This window comes from Monomorium pharaonis, chromosome 8, assembly GCF_013373865.1.
Source record: "Monomorium pharaonis isolate MP-MQ-018 chromosome 8, ASM1337386v2, whole genome shotgun sequence".
NCBI lineage: Eukaryota > Metazoa > Arthropoda > Insecta > Hymenoptera > Formicidae > Monomorium > Monomorium pharaonis.
Window position 1 is genome coordinate 14,269,095 of NC_050474.1, and position 19,075 is coordinate 14,288,169.

The window sequence follows — 19,075 nt, forward strand, 5'->3', positions numbered from 1 at the left end:
TACGGTTGTCTTCTAATAAGTGCCAAGTATCTAGAGCAGGTTTTATTGCAGCTCCTTCTTCAAAGAAGAAAAAGGTGCTTATTGTGAAAAAATCGGCACCGACGAGGCAAACAATATTAAATAAACGGCAGCCCGAAAAATTGTTTTCTTAATAAAGATTATCGATACTGATCTAAGGTCGTTTCCTAATGAGACACCTTGTTGACAAGTATCTAGGGCAGGGTTTTATTGCGGTCCCTTCCCCCTCCCTCCCCAAACGGACCCTTATGCGGTCCGGTTCTTCCCCCGCTTCCGCGAGACGTCATCCCCCGCGCCTACAAATATCCCCCGCGCCCCGCACCCCGCTCGTTGCCCCATGGAGCGATACCGGCCTCTTATACCTACTTCAGTTTTTCCATAAAATGGCAAATTTCGAACGAATGAAACGTGAATTTTTAGAACAAGCAAACAGAGTCACTACATTGGATGAATTCTTTACATAGTTGCAATCATGTGAGGAGTGCATCGAACAACTCGAGGAACGTAATCGTGCCAAGCGTCCTCGACTTGGCATTGGACAGAGACAATCTTTGGTGGCAAGAATCGCTTGACTCGCGGGTGAAAAAGTGCTGGAAAGACGTTTTATGCACGTCGGTGGCAATTACGCTAGCACTAGTGATGATAGCAATAACGTAAGACTTGGGTGGCGTGAAATAGATACTGCATTCGAGAGTTGTATCTTAACCGGTGATTAACGTGCGTCACATCGAACCTCGTCATTTTCTAAAAGATGCTAAAGACATTGTGCTCGAGCGAGTGCGGGAGGTAATAGACAAACATGGTAGTGTAAAAGTGAACACCGTGTTCAATGGTGAATTTGTAGCGGGGGATAAACGTGCTAACACACACACACACACACACACACACACACACACACACACACACACACACACACACACACACACACACACACACACACACACATACACACACACACACACACACAAGAGTGTAAATACAAAAAATTATGCACTCTTTTAATTATCAGATTTAAATGAATGGTACGTTATCGAGCCTACGTTAGCATTGCTAGAAGAATTCTAAGAACGCGGTAGTGGGTGGGCGTTATCACGCATTCTAAATTTAACTATTAATATAAATAAGTACCATTCTATGCGTGCGGGATGTCATTTTACATTACCACGACCTATTATGCTGAAAAAAGCGATAATCAATGTACAATCTGAAGACAATGCTTCGCATGGTCGGTAGTTGCCGTTCTACATCCTGCAGAAAGAAATAGTGAAAGAGTGTCGTCGTACCTTCATTACAGTACGGTTTTAAATTTCGGAGATATTGATTTTCCATTTGCTCTGAAAGACATTAAAAAATTCGAGCGATTTAATAACAATATTTCCATCAACGTATACGGCATCGAAGAAGATAGATTTGTCCCCCTACGACTCCCAAGTGAGAAGAAGGAGAAGCATATCAATTTATTACACATGCAAGACGAGGAAGGCAACGTGGGACACTTTACGACCATAAAAAATCTCTCCCGGCTTATAAGCTCGCAATTGAGCAAACACAATGGGAAAAAATACATTTGCGATCGGTAAGTAATAATTCTTTTATAAACATGTTTATAATTCTTTTTTTTTCTTTTAATCAAATGATAATAAATTAATTTTTTTTTTTGCTATTCGCAGATGCCTGCACTATTTCGATTCTGAAGAAAAGTTACAATCTCACATTGTGGATTGCAATCGGATGAATGACTGCACCATTCTATTACCCAATGAGAAGGACAAGTGGTTAAAGTTCCATAATCCAAACAACAAGGAGCGACTTCCCTTTGTACAAGAATTGTCATATAACGTTAAGACGCGTTTATCCGCTAATGTTCCCATGAATCCATTGTCAGAAAAACAGTGGGAGGCGTACCGTAGCGCGACACATTGCCATATTTGTAATAATTCGTTCACTCCGGATGATACGCGGGTGCGCGATCATTACTATTTAACTGGTAAATACCGAGGTCCTGCACATTCAAATTGTAACTTAAATTACAAAAATTCATATTACATTCCAATAATTTTTCACAATTTATCAGGCTACGATTCACATTTTATAATTAAAGAAATAGCAACCGCATTCGAAGGTGGCGTTAGTTTACTACCAATAACAAAAAAAAGTACATTTCTTTTACCAAAATTGTTGAAGATACCACCGAAGAAGACTCACGAAAACACATGCAGTTACGATTTATAGATTCATGCAGATTTCTTAACACTAGTTTTGATAAATTAGCGTCATATCTCAATATCACTAAATTAAAAATTGTACGTTCAGAATTTTCAAATTTATCTAACGAAGAATTCAATTTATATATATCAACTCGAAAGGGTGTATTTCCATATGAGTATGTGGATTGCGCAGACAAGTTGCAGGACACGTGTTTACCGCCGCGCGAATCATTTTTCAGTAATCTGACCGGTGATACGGTATCCGAGAGCGATTACGCGCACGCCGAGAATGTCTGGAAGCGATTCTCCATTCAAACGCTAGATGAATACAGTGACTTATATTTAAAAACAGATGTTTTATTATTAACAGATATTTTTGAAAATTTTCGCGACATGTATCCAAAATTATGGTCTCGATCCAGCACATTACTACACGTTACCGAGTTTTACGTGGGACGCTATGCTGAAACATACGCGTGTCAAGTTTGAGCTACTCACGGATATCAATATGGTACTGTTCATTGAGCGCGGTATACGTGGAGGTCTAACAAGGTAACAAACCCGTATATTCTGATTTTAATGAAACTTAACTATGCTATTCATTTTTCGAAAAAAAAAATAAAAAGTTTTTTTTTAATAAATAGCATAGTTAAATAAAAGTATTTATACTGTAAACTTTCGTATGAAACATTTTTTTATATTTTGTTTAATTTACGAGATATATCGAAAAACCGCAAAAATCGTCTCTACTTTGAAGGGTGGTTTCACCCCTTCAAACCGTTTTTGGACACCAACTAAAAATTTCTAAATTCATGTATTCACCCCCTCTACATTTATGCCAAGTTTCATTAAAATCTGAATTTTCGAGTTCGCGAGGTTCCCTTGTAAGTCAATGTTCAGGCAGGTACGCGCGAGCGAATAATAAGTATATGCAGTCGTACGACTTATCGAAATCGTCGTCGTACTTGATGTACTTTGACGTCAATAATTTATATGGATGGGCAATGTGTCCACCTTTGCCTTAAGCTAAATTTCAATGGGTTGAAGATATCTCAAATTTTGACGTGAACGCAATCGCTCCGGATTCACCCACAGGTTACATTCTCGAAGTTGATCTCGAGTATCCGCAACATCTTCACGACGTGCACGCCGATTTACCCTTCTGCCCAACGTGTGACAAACCGCCCGGTACGCGAGAAGAGAAATTGCTCGCAACTATTTACGATAAGAAGCGTTACATCATTCATTATCGTAATCTGCAACAGTGCATGCGCCACGGTATTCGCATAACACAAATACACCGTATACTACAATTCACTCAATCTGCATGGCTTCGCGAGTACATAGAATTAAATACACGATTTCGAACCCTCGCAAAAAACAATTTTGAAAAAAACTTATACAAACTCATGAACAATGCAGTATTTAGTAAAATGATGGAAAATGTACGCAATCACGTTGACGTAAAACTGTTAACAAAATGGGAGGGACAATATGGCGCGAAGACAATGATCGCAAGACCTAATTTTCATAGTAGAAGCGTATTTTCAAAGAACTTAATCGCCGTCGAATTGCGTAATCTCGAGGTGAAATTCAACAAGCCGATCTATGTAGAAATGTGTATACTCGACATTTCAAAAATCTGTTTGTATGAATTTCACCACGAGTACATGCTACCGCTGTATCGCGATAAATGCAAAGTAATGTATACCAACACCGACAGTTTTGTATATCATGTCGAGTGCGAGAATATTTATGAAAATATGAAACGTGATATTACAAGATTCGACACAAGCGATTATCCAATTGGCAATGCGTACGGTATGCCTCTTGAAAATAAAAAAGTGCCGGGTTTAATGAAGGATGAGAACAACGGTGCGATAATGACTGAGGTTGTTGGACTCAGGGCGAAAATGTATGCGATGAGAGTGGATGGGAAGAAGGATACCAAAAAGGCTAAAGGTGTCAAAAGCAGCGTCGTCGCGCGAACTATAACATTCGACGATTATACGCGCTGTCTCCGCGAAGAGATCGAACTAACACGTCGCCAGTCGTGCATAAGATCCAACTTGCACGAAGTATACACAGTATACGAAAAGAAAATCGCCCTGAGTCATTACGACAATAAACGATATATCGTACCGGACTCGATCGAGACTTTGCCGTGGGGACATTGGCGGATACCTTTGTAATATATTTAGTATTAAACACATATTTCATATTTGTATATATTTTATATCGCGTATTTTACATCTATTTTTAGCTTTACATTTTGTACTGTATATATTATACATTTTACACATATTTTATGTATTTTATATTTCTGCGTCTTTATCTGTATTTCATATTTTACACGTATTTTTATATATCTAAAACTCGTACGAAAAAGATTCTTACATATATTATGTATTAAGAATGGTGGAGGGATAATAAAGATACTCTTTATTTACATATCATAAAAATTTATCTGTATATTTATACGTTGTACTTTTATATGTTTATAATAAACTTTTTTTTTCTGTATGAATTAAATGATATTGTCTTTGTGTATCCATAAATTGTGCGATAGATCGAATCCCAACCACTTTAGGTAGATATCGTCACCCTTCCTGCGTAATACTTTTTCCACAAGAAATACATCCGGATGAGTCGTGCGATGCAATTCGTACTCGTAGAATGCTCCAGATATAGACTTTCTGCGATAATCCTCGAGTAGATATGTTACGGGATTGGTATGCTGGACTTTAATGATCTTAAACACCTCAGTCATCCAATTTGGTGTATAACCCTTTTCAAAGACAGTTTTGTACTTGCTTACGCGTACAGAGTCACCCACTTTAAATTTCGCTGGACCGGCAATCTTTATAGCGTTGTATACTGTAACCAAGAGTCTTTCAGCTACCGCGGGCGTTACGTCAACGGGTTGCATGCCAATTGTTCGATGCTTTCGGGTATTGTAAGTAGACACGAGACGCGGTAACATATCGATCTATTTGTAATTGCCGTTGAACGTAAACTGTTTTCACATGTCGTTTTTTAGCGTGCGATTGAATCGCTCAACGACCGACGCTTTCATTACAGAGTACGTAGAATAATGATTGATATCATGTTTTTTCAAGAGTTTCTGCACATCAGCGTTGTAAAACTCCTTCCCCATATCGGTTTGCAAGTTTTTCGGATGTCTACTACTCTCTCGAATTATTTTTGCAATAGCGTTAGCCGTCTCGCTTCCGCCCTTGCTCTTAAGTGGTACAGCCCACGTGAGTATGTAGTGATAGCCTTTGTTGAAACGCGAATACGGATGCATCTCGACGATATCAGCCTGCCACAAGTCATCGTATCCTCGAACTATAACACGTCTTCGTGGAAAATTTTTTCTTGCTGGAGTGTGCAGTTCCTCGACGAGTCGCAGCCTCTCAGAACTAACGCGTCTATTGAATTTCGATGATTTCATGTTTCGCAAACTATCGATCAAGTAATAACGCGCGTGATGAAATTACACTACGATTTATTTTGTTCTTTCACGTTCTTTTACGTTCTTTCACGTTTTTTCATGTTCTTTCGCGTTCGTTTCACGTTCTTTTCATGTTCTTTCACGTTGGTTTCACGTTTTTTCACGTTCGTATCACGTTCTTTCACGTTCTTTCACGTTCGTTTCATGTTCGTTTCATGTTTATTTCATGTTCGTTTAACGTTAATTTATAATAAGGTCAGCCTCGCGAAGTTCCTCAATTATTGACAACATCTCATTATCATGTGCATTGTGGCCAGCTTGACGCGAAGCTTCAAGCAAACGTAAGCGATCCACTAGCTCGTTGGGATCATCCCAGTGCACGTAATCGATCGCGTTATCATTTAATGTCACAACGTTAGGTAATTCTTTTCCAATCGTAAATTTATCATTTAATAACGGTGCAATTATATATTTATACTTATATCCGTTGTTGCTTAATAATCGACCGTGTGAAACGTGATTTCGTTTATGCGCGTTTGTAACCAACAATATGTTTTTATACTTTCGTTTATCTTTTTCTGTGTAGAGGGAATCATCGGGATATCTCTTAAAGATCAGCTCGTAAAGACCCGATGTCCCAACGTATCGCATACCGTCGACAATTATGTTATCTTCGCTATCCACGTCAAACTTTATACTACCAAGCATCATTCCATCCTTGCCCAGATAAACACCGTAAACGATATCTATAATTTTCTCTTTTTCACCATGACCGCTGAGGAAATCTCCTATGTACTCTTGACCTAGCGGACCAAAGTGCTGCGACAACGCTTTTCGACCCTCTGGTGTTTGCAAACGATTTCGAACGATTGCTGCACGAATCGTCTGCAGTTTCGAAAACATCTTCGTTCTCGAGCGACTTGGGTATCTTCGGTTGTACAACTACCGTACGCGGCGTGGACGCTATTGCTGGCGAATCTATCGCTGGTGAATCCATTGCATTGTTTGACGTATGCTGCTGCTGCTCATGCTGTATCGATGGTAAAACTACCGCATCGTTTAACGTATGCCGCATAAGTTTGTACGATTCGTTTAAGGTGTGATCCATCGAAGTGTTTTTTCGTTTCCTCTTTATCTTACTCTTTGTTGTATCTTTCTGGACAAACGACGTTTCAACATCACGAGGCTCCTCTTTTATTGCCCGTGTACTAGAATTGTCAACGATCTTTTGCAGCGGTTCAATGAGAGGTTCAAAGTGTCTCTTGATCACGATATCCTCTTCGATCCTACCGATCTTTAAGGCGCGATGTTTTTTTCGGATTGATTCACTTGTTTTCTCAATTTCCCTTGCGATTTTTTCACGCTCACGTATATCTTTGTTTTCAGCCATGTTGACGTTTGTTTATCGTTGACGTATCGATAATGACGGAATAACCGTTCCGTGGTATCGCAAACTTGTTAAATCCTCTTCTATATCGTCCGTTAGCAAGCTCACTGTCCTTATCTATCATTAGAAATCCATAATCACGCTGCCAACAATCGCAACACAATGTACAAAAATCATCGTACGTCATATCGGTATTCACGTGATCGTTGTATACATGCTTCAGGTTGGTACTATCCTGCTTGAACAGGATTAGTAGGTTTGCGTTGTCACGTATAAGATGTTTAGGTATTCTAGCATACGTCTGACAGAGATAAAAATTATCGACGTTTGAGTGTCTACCCACTGAAAAGTTTTCTCTTATCGTATCTTGCTTATCGCACGCCACGTCATCAAAGATAAAGATTGGGTTTGAACGCGCCTTGCTCGGAGGAATGACGTCACTGTTATTAGAGAATGTAAAGTAACCGATTTCATTGATCGATGTTAACAAATTCTCAAAGTATCGATATTTCGGCTGTCGCAACGATTTCGAATACACGTACACGTTTTCGAAACGTACGCCGTGCGGACTTTCCAACAAGCTTATGATGACGTTGGTTTTACCACAATTCGAGGGTCCGCAAATAATCGCACGTATAGTACTCGGCAGCATTTCACCATGCTTACGCTTCTCATCACTGCCATCCATCAGTGACAATTTGTCGTCGTAATTTGTAACGCGTATCGCCAACGGTTGTCGTACGAACCTCATTTTCTACTAAGTAAAAGGGTAGAATCGAACGCCTATTTATATGCGTGCAAAACTGCGAATTGTTCAGTAGCAAAGATATTCGCGTTGTTATCACATCTCTCTGATATTCCTGATTTCAACGGTTCCGCACCGTTGATAAAGCAAATGCCATCGGGTTGTGGTTTGTTCGCTTGATAAAGGCGCTTCCTTTCGAGCTACATATCCCTGGATATCAGTTTTGTGGCCCGGGAATCCACTTGAAAAAACGATTAGCCAGAAGCGATCAGGGCGTAAATCCATTGGACGCAGCGTGCCGCAAACACGATATTGCTTATTCTCAAAACAACAATCTCGCTAAACAACACGCGGCGGACAAGGTACTTGCCACGAAAGTGTTAGGACGTGTAATCGCAAAAGATTCGGCTCTAAAAGAGAAAGCTGCTGCTGCTGCCGTTTGGGCAGCTATGAAAGCTAAAACAAAGATTGGCATGGGCATGAACCCAGCTAGCAAAATGACGCAAACTTTGCGCGAAGTTTGCCGCAAACTCGAGCAAACCTTTCCAGCAAAATTACGACAAGGTGTGTCCGCATTAAGCTTAGCTTTTGCTGGCAAGGCTTGTTGTAATAGTATGACGCATATTTTATGCAAATAACAGGGTAAAATTTGCTAGTAAAGCATAACAACAAATTTGCAACAAGAACAAGGCAAACCTTGCTGTACATAGCATGATAGCAAATTTGTGGCAAAAACAAGGCAAACCTTGCCATGCACAATATGATAGCAAATTTGTGGCAAAAACAGGACAAATCTTGTCGAAATTAAGATCAACAAAAATGAAATATTGGACTGATTAGTCCAATATCATATGTGAATGGTGCAATTGTACTTGGTTCTCTGTTCTCGACGAGCCCCTTTTATTAATCCAATAGGTAAATCTTTTTCACGAGAAATGCGCCATCTCGAGATAGATAGTAAAGTCCCAGAAATAAAGTTTAAAACCCGATAATCCAACCCTGTTATTTGCATAAAATGTGCGTCATACTATTTGCGACAAGCCTTGCCAGCAAAAACAAAGCTGTTTACGGACACACCTTGTCGCAATTTTGTTGCAAAAGTGTGTTCGGTAAGTTTTATTTTGTTCTTGCTACTAATTTGCTATTATTCTGTGCTTAACAAGATTTCCTGTTCCTGCCATAAATTTATTGTCATGTCGTGTAGCAAGGTTTGCTCTGTTATTTGTTTAAATTTTGCATTTTATCGTGTCGGAGCAAATCTTGTAATTTCTCTATGTAATATTTATGTACAAGTCTTTCTCTGTTATCTGCAGCATCGTGTGATGAAAACTTTTGCCGTAAATTTGCTCGAAACTTTTAGAAAACAAAGCAACAGACAATTACTTGTCATAAAATTGTTGTCAAAATTAAAACAATCCTTGATGTAAAGCTTTCACGATATGTGATTTTAACAGGCCTGGCTAGCTGGGAAGAAGACGTTGATGAAGAAAAAGATAACAAAAAAGAAACGAGTACTTCCAACAGCGAAACAAGGCGGCATGTTATCGATTCTACCGTTATTGGGCGCACTCGGATCCATGATCGGTGGAGCGGCTAGCGTGGCAAAAGCAGTGAATGATAGTAAAGTCGCGCGAAGTCAGTTCGAGGAGTTACAACGTCACAATCACACGATGGAAGGTCGCGGGGTATCTTGGTCCATACACAGGCGGAAAGGAACTATACCTTGCTCCATACAAATATGGAAAAGGTGTAACAGCGAAAGGAAAAAAAAAAAATGTCGAAAAAACGTTAAAAATGCCTGCAGGTGCAATGACAAATGTGCAACTGCAGCAACTGGCTATTCATATGCGTATTCCGTACTTTAGAGATGTTTTTATGGGTAACGCATTACCAATAAGCGACGAAACGAGAGCGGTATCGTAAACCTGAATGATGTGACGGGTCCCGGTACTCATTGGGTATGCAAAGAGAGACAATCACGTGATATATTTCGATAGTTTTGGTAATCTTCGGCCACCTAAAGAACTTGTACGATATTTCGGAGACGGTGACAAAGATAGAGTACACAATAAGAAATAAAAATAAAATATATATACAATCTTTTACTTTATTTTTATCAATCATATTTCCTTTTCTTTTTTTTTCTCCCTTTAATAAAAACTACATTTAATAAATTAAATTAATTTTATATATTAGGATAATTGGTAGGAGATAGGAAAAATTCTTAAATAATTTTTTAATTTTTATACAGATACATATTTATTTATTATGTAAAGCATCATTTACAATATTATTATAAGCACTAGTTCGCAATTTATTATACAAGTTTTATCATATATTTTATTTAATAATTTGACTGCGTCACACTCATTACAAATATTATCTCGTTGCAAGCAGTTCACAAATTTATTATATTTTTCTTTAACTATATACATATCATGCCACAACTTAAAATATACATGATTAATAATATTTTCAAATTTAAGTAAAAATTGTACAGTTTTATGTACATAATTTTGTTATTTAAAGTGAATTTTATAACACACTCATTACGTAATTTGATAACTTCTATATGAAGAATATCAACCCATAGCGATGCATTGATTGTTGACTGCAGGAGCCGCTCGATATCCGTATGTTTCTGATTCATCATTACCTAGGTATTACGTGAAAGTTGTATCTCGTTGCTCTTGTTGTCGCCAAGAATCATCTTCACAAAAGGTTCAAGCCCCACGTTGATTCCCATTTCCAAGTACTTGTAGGATGTAGCCGTAAGGGGAAATCTCCTTCTCAGGATGCGGGGTGTATGGCGCGGCTAAGATATTGTTCTGTAAAGAAAAAAAATGCGAGTTAGAAATAAAATCCAAATAAATATGTAATAAATATGTAATAAATATGTAATAAAATTTGATTTAATTAAGAAATACTACGGTTTATCATGAGCTTCGTTTTCTTGAATTGGAACGTAGTAGTTCATCTTCGGGAAGTACGTTTTTCCATTTGACTCCAGCAGCCAACGTTGTCCTTTGTTGTCCGTTCGGTAATGAGCGACTATAGTGAGGATCTTCGTAATGAGCGATTGATGTATGGCGATGTTCTTCTTATACGGTGCGCCCCTCCATGTATTAATAGTGGAAGTAGTAGTGGGTATGGTGACTATGGTTGAGATTGTAACTATTGTTGTAACTGCGACTATTGTTCTAACTGCGACTGTGACTATTATTGTAAATGGTTTTAATGTGTACCTATTGGACAAATGTTGCACGGAATCAAGATGAAAACAGGTCTCCTGCAATTAGAGCAATATTTACCGCTAATTGCAGAAACCGTGTTTGTTAGGTGTTGGCGGACGGCAGACATTTTATCGGCATCAGTGAATGCTACTCCGATTATGCATTCGGCACATGCGATGTATGTGCCTGTGTCATATGTTTCTTCGGTTTTGTAGAAACAATAAATGGCACAATGTTTAGTTTGCATGTTCAGCGCTCGCAGTTGTGCAATTGAGACATCTTTTTCACGCGTTTCGTTAAAATCCTCACTACAGTCACTCATATACTGACTGTCTTCGGACAGCACGCTCTCGTGATCCTCTTCCTCCTCCTCCTCAAAAATGAACTCAAGCACATTTTCATCAAAATCATCGATGATGTCCATTGCATTTTCTTCATCCAAATGCATGAAATTATCGGCGGCTCTTTGATGATTCATGTTTTCATCAATGTGTTCATCCATATTTACATCCATATTTACATCCATATTTACATCCATATATATTTTTTCATTATTATTTATATTATGTATACATTATTTACATCATGTCCCAGCAAACACCAATATATAACCATTACATTGCTGCAATAAAACGGAATGTAACAGGTAATATTACATGAACGTTACATGTAACATTCCTGTTAGTTATAATTTCCTACTCATGTGATGTTGTAGTTACATAACATAAATATAACGTAGAACTGAACTGTTATATAACTATAACCGAGATGTTTTGTAATGGCAATATAAACTATTATATTGCTGTTATAAAAAATAATTACAGTGTTGTTATATATGTACATGTATATATTTTAGCACATAATTCCCAGGAGGTTAAGTACTTAAATTAAGTTTACATAAAACAAAAAATACTTTTGAATGCAATTTCGTTGTTTTATGTAAAATTAATTTAAGAACTTGACTTCCTGAAAATTGTAAGTTCTAAAATTATAAAGGATAGATATAATTATAAAGGAAAAAGATAACATTAAAAATAGTCTTTTCAATAAACTTCTTAATATATTTAACACATATATTTATCAACAAAATAAACTTATATCTAAACAAATGTATACATATTATACTTTATGATTATTAGTAAATATATTTTAAAAATAATTTTTAAAAACATAAAAAACGAGGGAAAATAAGAGAAAAACATTAAATAAACTTCACGTAATGTTGAACTAAATTATAGCTTTGCTCCAGCTGTCAATCACAATCTCAACGTCAATCACGTCTCCTATACTTTTATAAAATCCGAAATTGTCAGGACATGATAGTGACATGAGTGCAAGCGCTTCCATTTGAGTTCAGTTTTCTGTAAAAAGAAAATAATAAATAATATTATATAACGCTCACCAATACACTAATTCATATATAGAACATTAAATACGTATTTAGAATATTCGAGGATTGGTACGAATAAACCGTCATGCGCATGTACGCATCTCGCTATTTTGCACACTGGTGCACGCGCAACCGACGCAACGCCGCAACATGATGACGTGCGCGAGGTTAGCAGCGAGTCAGTTTTTAGTTTTATGCATCATTTGCATATTTTACATCGTGAAGGAAAATACGACTGTGCTTAATTTGAAGTTTAGTCTAATACAATGGGTTGTATAATCAGATAAGTCTCACAAAATTTTTATTTTTTTGTATGGAGTAAGTATTCTGAGATAAGATTAATACTTTGTGTTATGTTTTATTTTTAGTTATATTAAAAGCAAGAAAGGAAGAAACACTTTATTTGAGCGTAAAGTAGAAGAAAGAGTAGACGAGTAAGGAAAGAAAGATATAAAAGAGAGATTAACCTCACAGCTTGGAATTTACAGTGTGCCGAACAGAATATGTGGACCTTGAAGGTATCAAATAACATAATTTTACCAAAAAAGTTATAGGATGAAGTGAACAGTTTATTTTTTTGTGTGAGAAAATATCTATATTACAATCTAACTTGTTTCGAGAAAACCTTCGCAAAAGATTTAATAAAGAACAAGCAATTTGATGAGATTATCATTATTATCATATTTATTATTTGAATTTTAAAGAGAAGCAGTAAGAAATTTTATTAATACATTATTAAAAAATTGTTGGCTGTTACACCAAAATTCTCTTTCTTGTAAGCTGGTGTATGCTATTGATAAAAAATTCACCGAAGTTTGTCTCTGTTTAAGCTTAGCGAACCATTATATAAAGAATTGGCAGAGCAATTCATATCAAAAGGATTATCCAAAGGTGTACCTTCTAGTTCTTCAAGTATGTCATTATCTTATGGCAGGCTAGGTAACAGAATAATGACAAATGTTATAATTTTATTTTAATATTGTATTGCAACTATGTGACTCTTAAAGGTATCGTACAACCATCTTTTTTAGATTACTGAAATAAATAAAAAGCGAAATCTGATCTGAAACAATTACAACAAAATATACAGACTAATGTCACTCAACTAACCTGCCGATGATGTGGTCGCAGGCTGTAATATAGGAAATATGTTTATGAATGTCAAAGATTATCTGTAGGTCTTAGTCATTTAGTAACTGTTATGCATTTTGTGTCAGCCAGATATACGCCTCAGAATTATACTGATAAAGCTCTTAGTTACATTAAAAACTAAAAAGTAAGTATTTAAATACTCTGTTGTTCCCAAAATAATTTATTCTAATTAATACAATTCTTTTCATACATTCACAATGATCACATTCAGAATTTTTATTTATATTTTTGATTCTCTAACTTAATTGTTTGTAAATTGAGGCATATATAAGACGAAAGACTACAAAATAGGCATATATGAGACGAAAGACAAAATAAGATATTTTTATTTATAGAATAATTTAAGAATGACCAGTGAATGTGCGTATGATTATTCTGGAAATGTGCACAAAAGTGGAACTTGAGAAGGAACATTTGATTATTCCTATCTCTAATTTGCTGGGTTTTATTCTAAAAACATATAATGGCTATAATTTATTCTTACCTGTTCTAATCCTTGTGAAAATTTCTTCAACTTTTATAAACTTCAGTTATTCTTTACGTTCTTTTAAATTTTAAGAAGAACAGTTGTCCGAATGATGTAAGAATAATTGGCAGAATCCTGTAACATAAAATTAGTTTTAATATGATACGTCTTTATAAATTATATTTATAAGTTTATAACTGCCTTTATATATTGTATGATTTACACATATGCTATGTGACTTTTGCAGAAATGTATGTAAAACTAGCAGCCCGAATAATAAATTATCTTTAAATTTACTTAAGAAATACATTATTTAAATATAAAAATATGTAGTTGTGCAGATCAAAACAAGAAACATATCGCTATACATTTTGTCAATAATAGATTTGATAATATACATATCTGTTAGTTTTAACTTTAACGATAAATTTATTGCTTCGCAAGATAGAGTGGAACTTTTATCTGCCATACTTTTTTGTTCATTTTGTGCAAAAATGCATCGAATAAGCAGCGTATACAATTTTATCGAAATTGTATGATGGATCTAAATTGTATAATTATCAATGTACCGTCAATTCCACAATACATGTTGCATCGAATTAACATGTAATATCAAAAATAAAAAATATATAAAGGCGGTTATAACTTATAAATCTATATTGTTGTTGCTGACTAAACATAACCTACAAAACATGTAGGAAAGATTATAATAAGTTATCTATGATGTATATTATATATAAGAAAATTAATATATGTTAATTAAATGCAGCAACATTTTCTACACCTTTTTATATAATCTTTAATAAATGTTGACTTAAAAAACATAAAGGATTACCTGATTAAAGTCAAGTTGCAAGAAAATAACGTCTCTCTTTCGTCATTATAGCATCCACTAGGGGAAAGCGCGCCTAATGCACGAGATGTACGTTGTGCGATTGAGGTTAGAGTCTCACAAGATTCAAATTTTATAATATTTATATAACATAAGTAAAACAATTGTTGTGTAACCACGCAACATTGTGGTTACATCACTGTCCGGTTATTGTAACATACAAATAACGAAGTAATATTATAGCTTCATAACTTTGTTACATCACATATATGTAGTAAAGTTTCGTAACTATAATATAAATAGAGTGTAACGTCTGTTATATTACATGTTACTCTCACGTTATATTGCATTTATATTTGGTGTTTGCTGGGGTACATTTATAATTTCAATAATTTCGACTTCATCATCGTCCACGATGTCAATAATTTCAATAATTTCAATGTCGTCTCTCATAAGATCAACAATCTCAATTTCATTTGCCATTTTGAGGAAAAACTGAATCGTTCACTTAACTTTGAAAACTATCTGCACACATACAGACTTTTGGGTAAACTTGCTTGAAAACAGACTTGAAAACGTCTAAGGGATGCTCTAAGAATTTTACCTATATATACTTATGTTATTTGTAAAGTCACGTGACTTGTGAAAAGTATTTCAGAAAAAGAGAAACCTGAGATTTAACATGTTGCGAGACGTTCAATTAACAGAAATTTTTTGGATATAATATTAAACGTAGACTACAGTATCCGAATGTTATATTTTTATTTTTTAATCTAATATTTTTTAATATTTTTAAAGTTTATAAAATCTAGCAGCCTGATATCGGCGCTCGCTAGCAGCCAAGATAAGGGCGCTGCTTATACGATTAGTGTAGTGAGAGAAAGAGAGAGAGAGAGAGAGAGAGAGAGATTGATTGATTGATTGATTGATTGATCTTTTATTAGCTTTCTCAGCTATTTTCAATACATATATATACACTTTTATGCTACATCATTAAAAACAAACTCTTTTAGCATTCGTTTAAACATTTCTAAACGATTACAATGTTTAACTTCGGGTGGTAATGCGTTATACATTAACACACCCTCATAAAATAAACTTTTTTGCGCGCTTCTTGTTTTTCGAAATTCAATAACAATATCCTCTGTCTGCCTAGTTTCGCGTTCTCCCTTTACTATTCTAAGTCTATTACTAAATTGCTCCGGCATCATATTATTTAAAATTTTAAAAATAAATATGCACGTGTTGTAATACAGCCTTTGTCTTATGGTCATAAATTGCAACGCTTGGTGCATACATTTAACTTTGGTACGTCTGTCACATTGCAATATGACTCTCATAGCTCTATTTTGCGCTTTTTGGAGCCTACTTAACTGTGTATCTCCCATATCTAATAGTAGCGTCGCACAATACTCAAAGTGAGGTGCTACAATTGTTTTGTATATCGTACATCTAGTGTAAGCCGAGATAAAGTCTCCTATTCTATTTAAAAAACTTATTTTCTTCCCTATTTTCTTCAGCAAGTAATCACAGTGACCGCTAAATCTAAGTCTATCATCAATAATTATACCCAAGTACTTTATTATTTCTACACGCTCAATCTCATTTCCATCTAAACATCTCACAGTAGTATTGCCTCTCAATTCTTTTCTTATCCCTCTAACTAACATATATTTTGTTTTCCCCGAATTCATCTTCAGTTTATTAATATTCATCCATTTCTCCACTACGTTAAATGCAATATTCAATTTCCTCTCTACTTCCGCACTACTCTCACCTGTTACATATATTAAGGTATCGTCCGCAAACATTTTTATATTACACATATCCGAGCAAACGTTAACAATATCATTCATATACAGGGTGATTCAAAATAACTATATGTCCTTGCATAGACGTATTCTTAGTAATATTCTGAGTCAACTTTTTCTTTCGCAAAAAATTATCCAGAGCTTAGATTTCTAGATATAATAAGAAATAGTTTACGTATCCTGAATCGGATACAAGAGGTAAGCAGGGGTGGCACAACTCACCACTGCTCGGAGGCACCACGAGCACCGCGAGGCATCTGCTGCGCTCAATAATCGATAATCATCTCAATTATCTTTAACGATGGTATTTAGTATTTTGAATCACCCGAATATTATGTAATAAAGGAAGAAATGAATAGGTGACAAAGAGAGAGAGAGAGAGAGAGAGAGAGAGAGGGGGGAGAGAACTTGTTTGAACCTGTTTACGCACGTACCATCCTGCAATCAATTGATTGTTCTCACGATCCATCCTTTAGTTTATCGGATTAAAAGTCTTTTTTTTCTTCTTACATTTTATCACTTTCCAGCAAACACAGAACATAGCAGCAACATTGCGGCAATGTTATAACATTGTAGCAACATCACAGCAATATTACAACATTGCCGCAATGTTACTGCAATGTTCTGTGTTTGCTGGGTTCACTCATTTACACACACACACACTCTGTTCACTCACTTGACCGAATTTATTTACACATCAAAAAAATAGTACGAAACATTTAACTATTAAACATTACTAATCACTCGGCGCGTCAAAATTATTCGAAGAAAGAAACGCGTATTTACTCGACGAACACACAACGCGTGTTTACTAGTTACTCGATGTCAGCTGACATCGAGCTCAGCTAAGCAAGCAGACAACTGACTTTATTGGTTATTGTGTGGTAACACTGTCGAATATGTGTCTGGAAACGCAGCAACTTAACAATAAAAATATTGATTAATATGATTTACTATTATAATTTGTTGAAGAATATGTTGGAAATGCATACACGGAGACCCGGAGAGCAAAAAATTTGACATTCTAGCAATCAATTTGAATATTCTACGTAATTATTTAGATGATAGAAAATTAATTTTAAATCTGTATTAAAGATTTGTGTTAAAGATAATTGAGATGATTATCGATTATTGAGCGCAGCAGACGCCTCGCAGTGCTCGTGATGCCCGCGAGCAGCGGTGAGTTTTGCCACCCCTGCTTACCTCTTACATCCGATTCAGGATACGTAAACTATTTCTTATTATATCTAGAAATCTAAGCTCTGGATAATTTTTTGCGAAAGAAAAAATTGACTCAGAATATTACTAAGAATACGTCTATGCAAGGACATATAGTTATTTTGAATCACCCTGTATATTATAAACAACAATGGGCCCAATACCGAACCCTGTGGCACTCCGTATTCCGTAGTCATTATCTTAGACCATCTATCATTAAATTGAACTTGTTGCATTCTATCTTTTAAGTACGACCTAAACCATTCTAGAACTGTTCGTGTAATACTGGTATAATTTCTCTAATAATCTTTCTCTATCAATTGTCTTGAAAGCTCGTTTAAGATCTACAAAAATAACTCCTACTATTTGTCTTTCACTAATAATCAATTTCCATTCATCTATAACTGTTTGAATTGCTGTTTCACAAGAGTAATTTTTTCTGAAGCCCGACTGATGTTCCGTTATGATATTATTACTTTCTAGGTAGACCTCAATTTGCTTTTTAACTATTATCTCTAATACTTTTTCATATATTGGTAATATATTAATAGGCCTATAATCACTTGCCCTCTTAGGTTTCTCTACTTTTGGTATTGGAATTATCATGGATCTTTTCCACTCTTTCAAAAAACAACCCTCACTCAATGACTTATTTATTATATCACAATATTCCTCTCCTATAACACAAGACACCGTTTTTAATATATCGCTAGTTATTCCTTCTTCTGTGCCTTTCTTTTTTTGGTAATTCCCTAATAATTATTTTTACTTGTTCTGTCTTTTACTAATTGACTCAAATTTTTCTAGCTCTCCCTTCTTTTCAATACAATAAATAGTTCTCTTATTTGTGCTCGTTTTATAATTCTTATCTATAGATTTTATTATGTCTTTAATACTTTGTATATAATATAAGTTAAATTTATCAGCTATATCACACTCTATATTATTGTCTAATATTTCAAAATCTATTTTTCCTACAACTTTTGCGCCTATTGGTCCTCCTCTAATAATTTCTTTTAATGATTTCCACATAGTTGTGGGATTGTTACTATTATGATCAATCATGTTTTCATAATATTCTTTTTTCTTTATTCTAATTAAATTAACTACTGCATTTCTTTCTATTTTAAATTGTTGCCAGTTTTGTTCCGTGCTATCGTAC

At 35.4% G+C, this 19,075-nt stretch overlaps 2 protein-coding genes across 6 annotated transcripts in view; one reads left to right on the forward strand and one right to left on the reverse strand.

The window, feature by feature from the left end:
* LOC105836806 (Bardet-Biedl syndrome 4 protein homolog) overlaps window positions 1-19,075 on the forward strand; it is a 222,488-nt gene that overhangs the window by 171,457 nt on the left and 31,956 nt on the right. Inside the window, exon 9 of one of the 2 annotated variants that reach the window (XM_036291581.1) lies at window positions 9,266-9,901. The exons of the other annotated variant lie outside the window; for it this stretch is intronic. Within the exon in view, the coding sequence (XP_036147474.1) occupies window positions 9,266-9,408 (143 nt within the window). The 3' untranslated portion in view covers window positions 9,409-9,901. Of the gene's footprint in view, window positions 1-9,265; window positions 9,902-19,075 lie in introns of those variants that run through there. 2 annotated transcript variants of the gene reach the window in all.
* On the reverse strand, window positions 10,294-15,274 carry LOC118647190. Of its 4 annotated transcripts, XR_004964505.1 has the most exons (5): window positions 14,888-15,273; window positions 14,071-14,187; window positions 13,545-13,566; window positions 13,332-13,369; window positions 11,615-12,405 (listed from the first exon to the last, which is right to left on the reverse strand). XR_004964505.1 is itself a non-coding variant. In XM_036291582.1 (3 exons), exon 3 carries the CDS (start codon window positions 11,580-11,582, stop codon window positions 11,046-11,048), a length of 537 nt encoding a protein of 178 aa, XP_036147475.1. In that variant the 5' UTR covers window positions 11,583-12,405; window positions 14,071-14,187; window positions 14,888-15,274; the 3' UTR covers window positions 10,294-11,045. The 4 variants fall into 4 exon arrangements, 2 of the variants coding, with proteins under 2 accessions (XP_036147475.1, XP_036147476.1); XR_004964504.1 differs by lacking the exon at window positions 13,332-13,369 and having other exon boundaries at window positions 11,616-12,405; window positions 14,888-15,271; XM_036291582.1 differs by lacking the exons at window positions 13,332-13,369; window positions 13,545-13,566 and having other exon boundaries at window positions 10,294-12,405; window positions 14,888-15,274.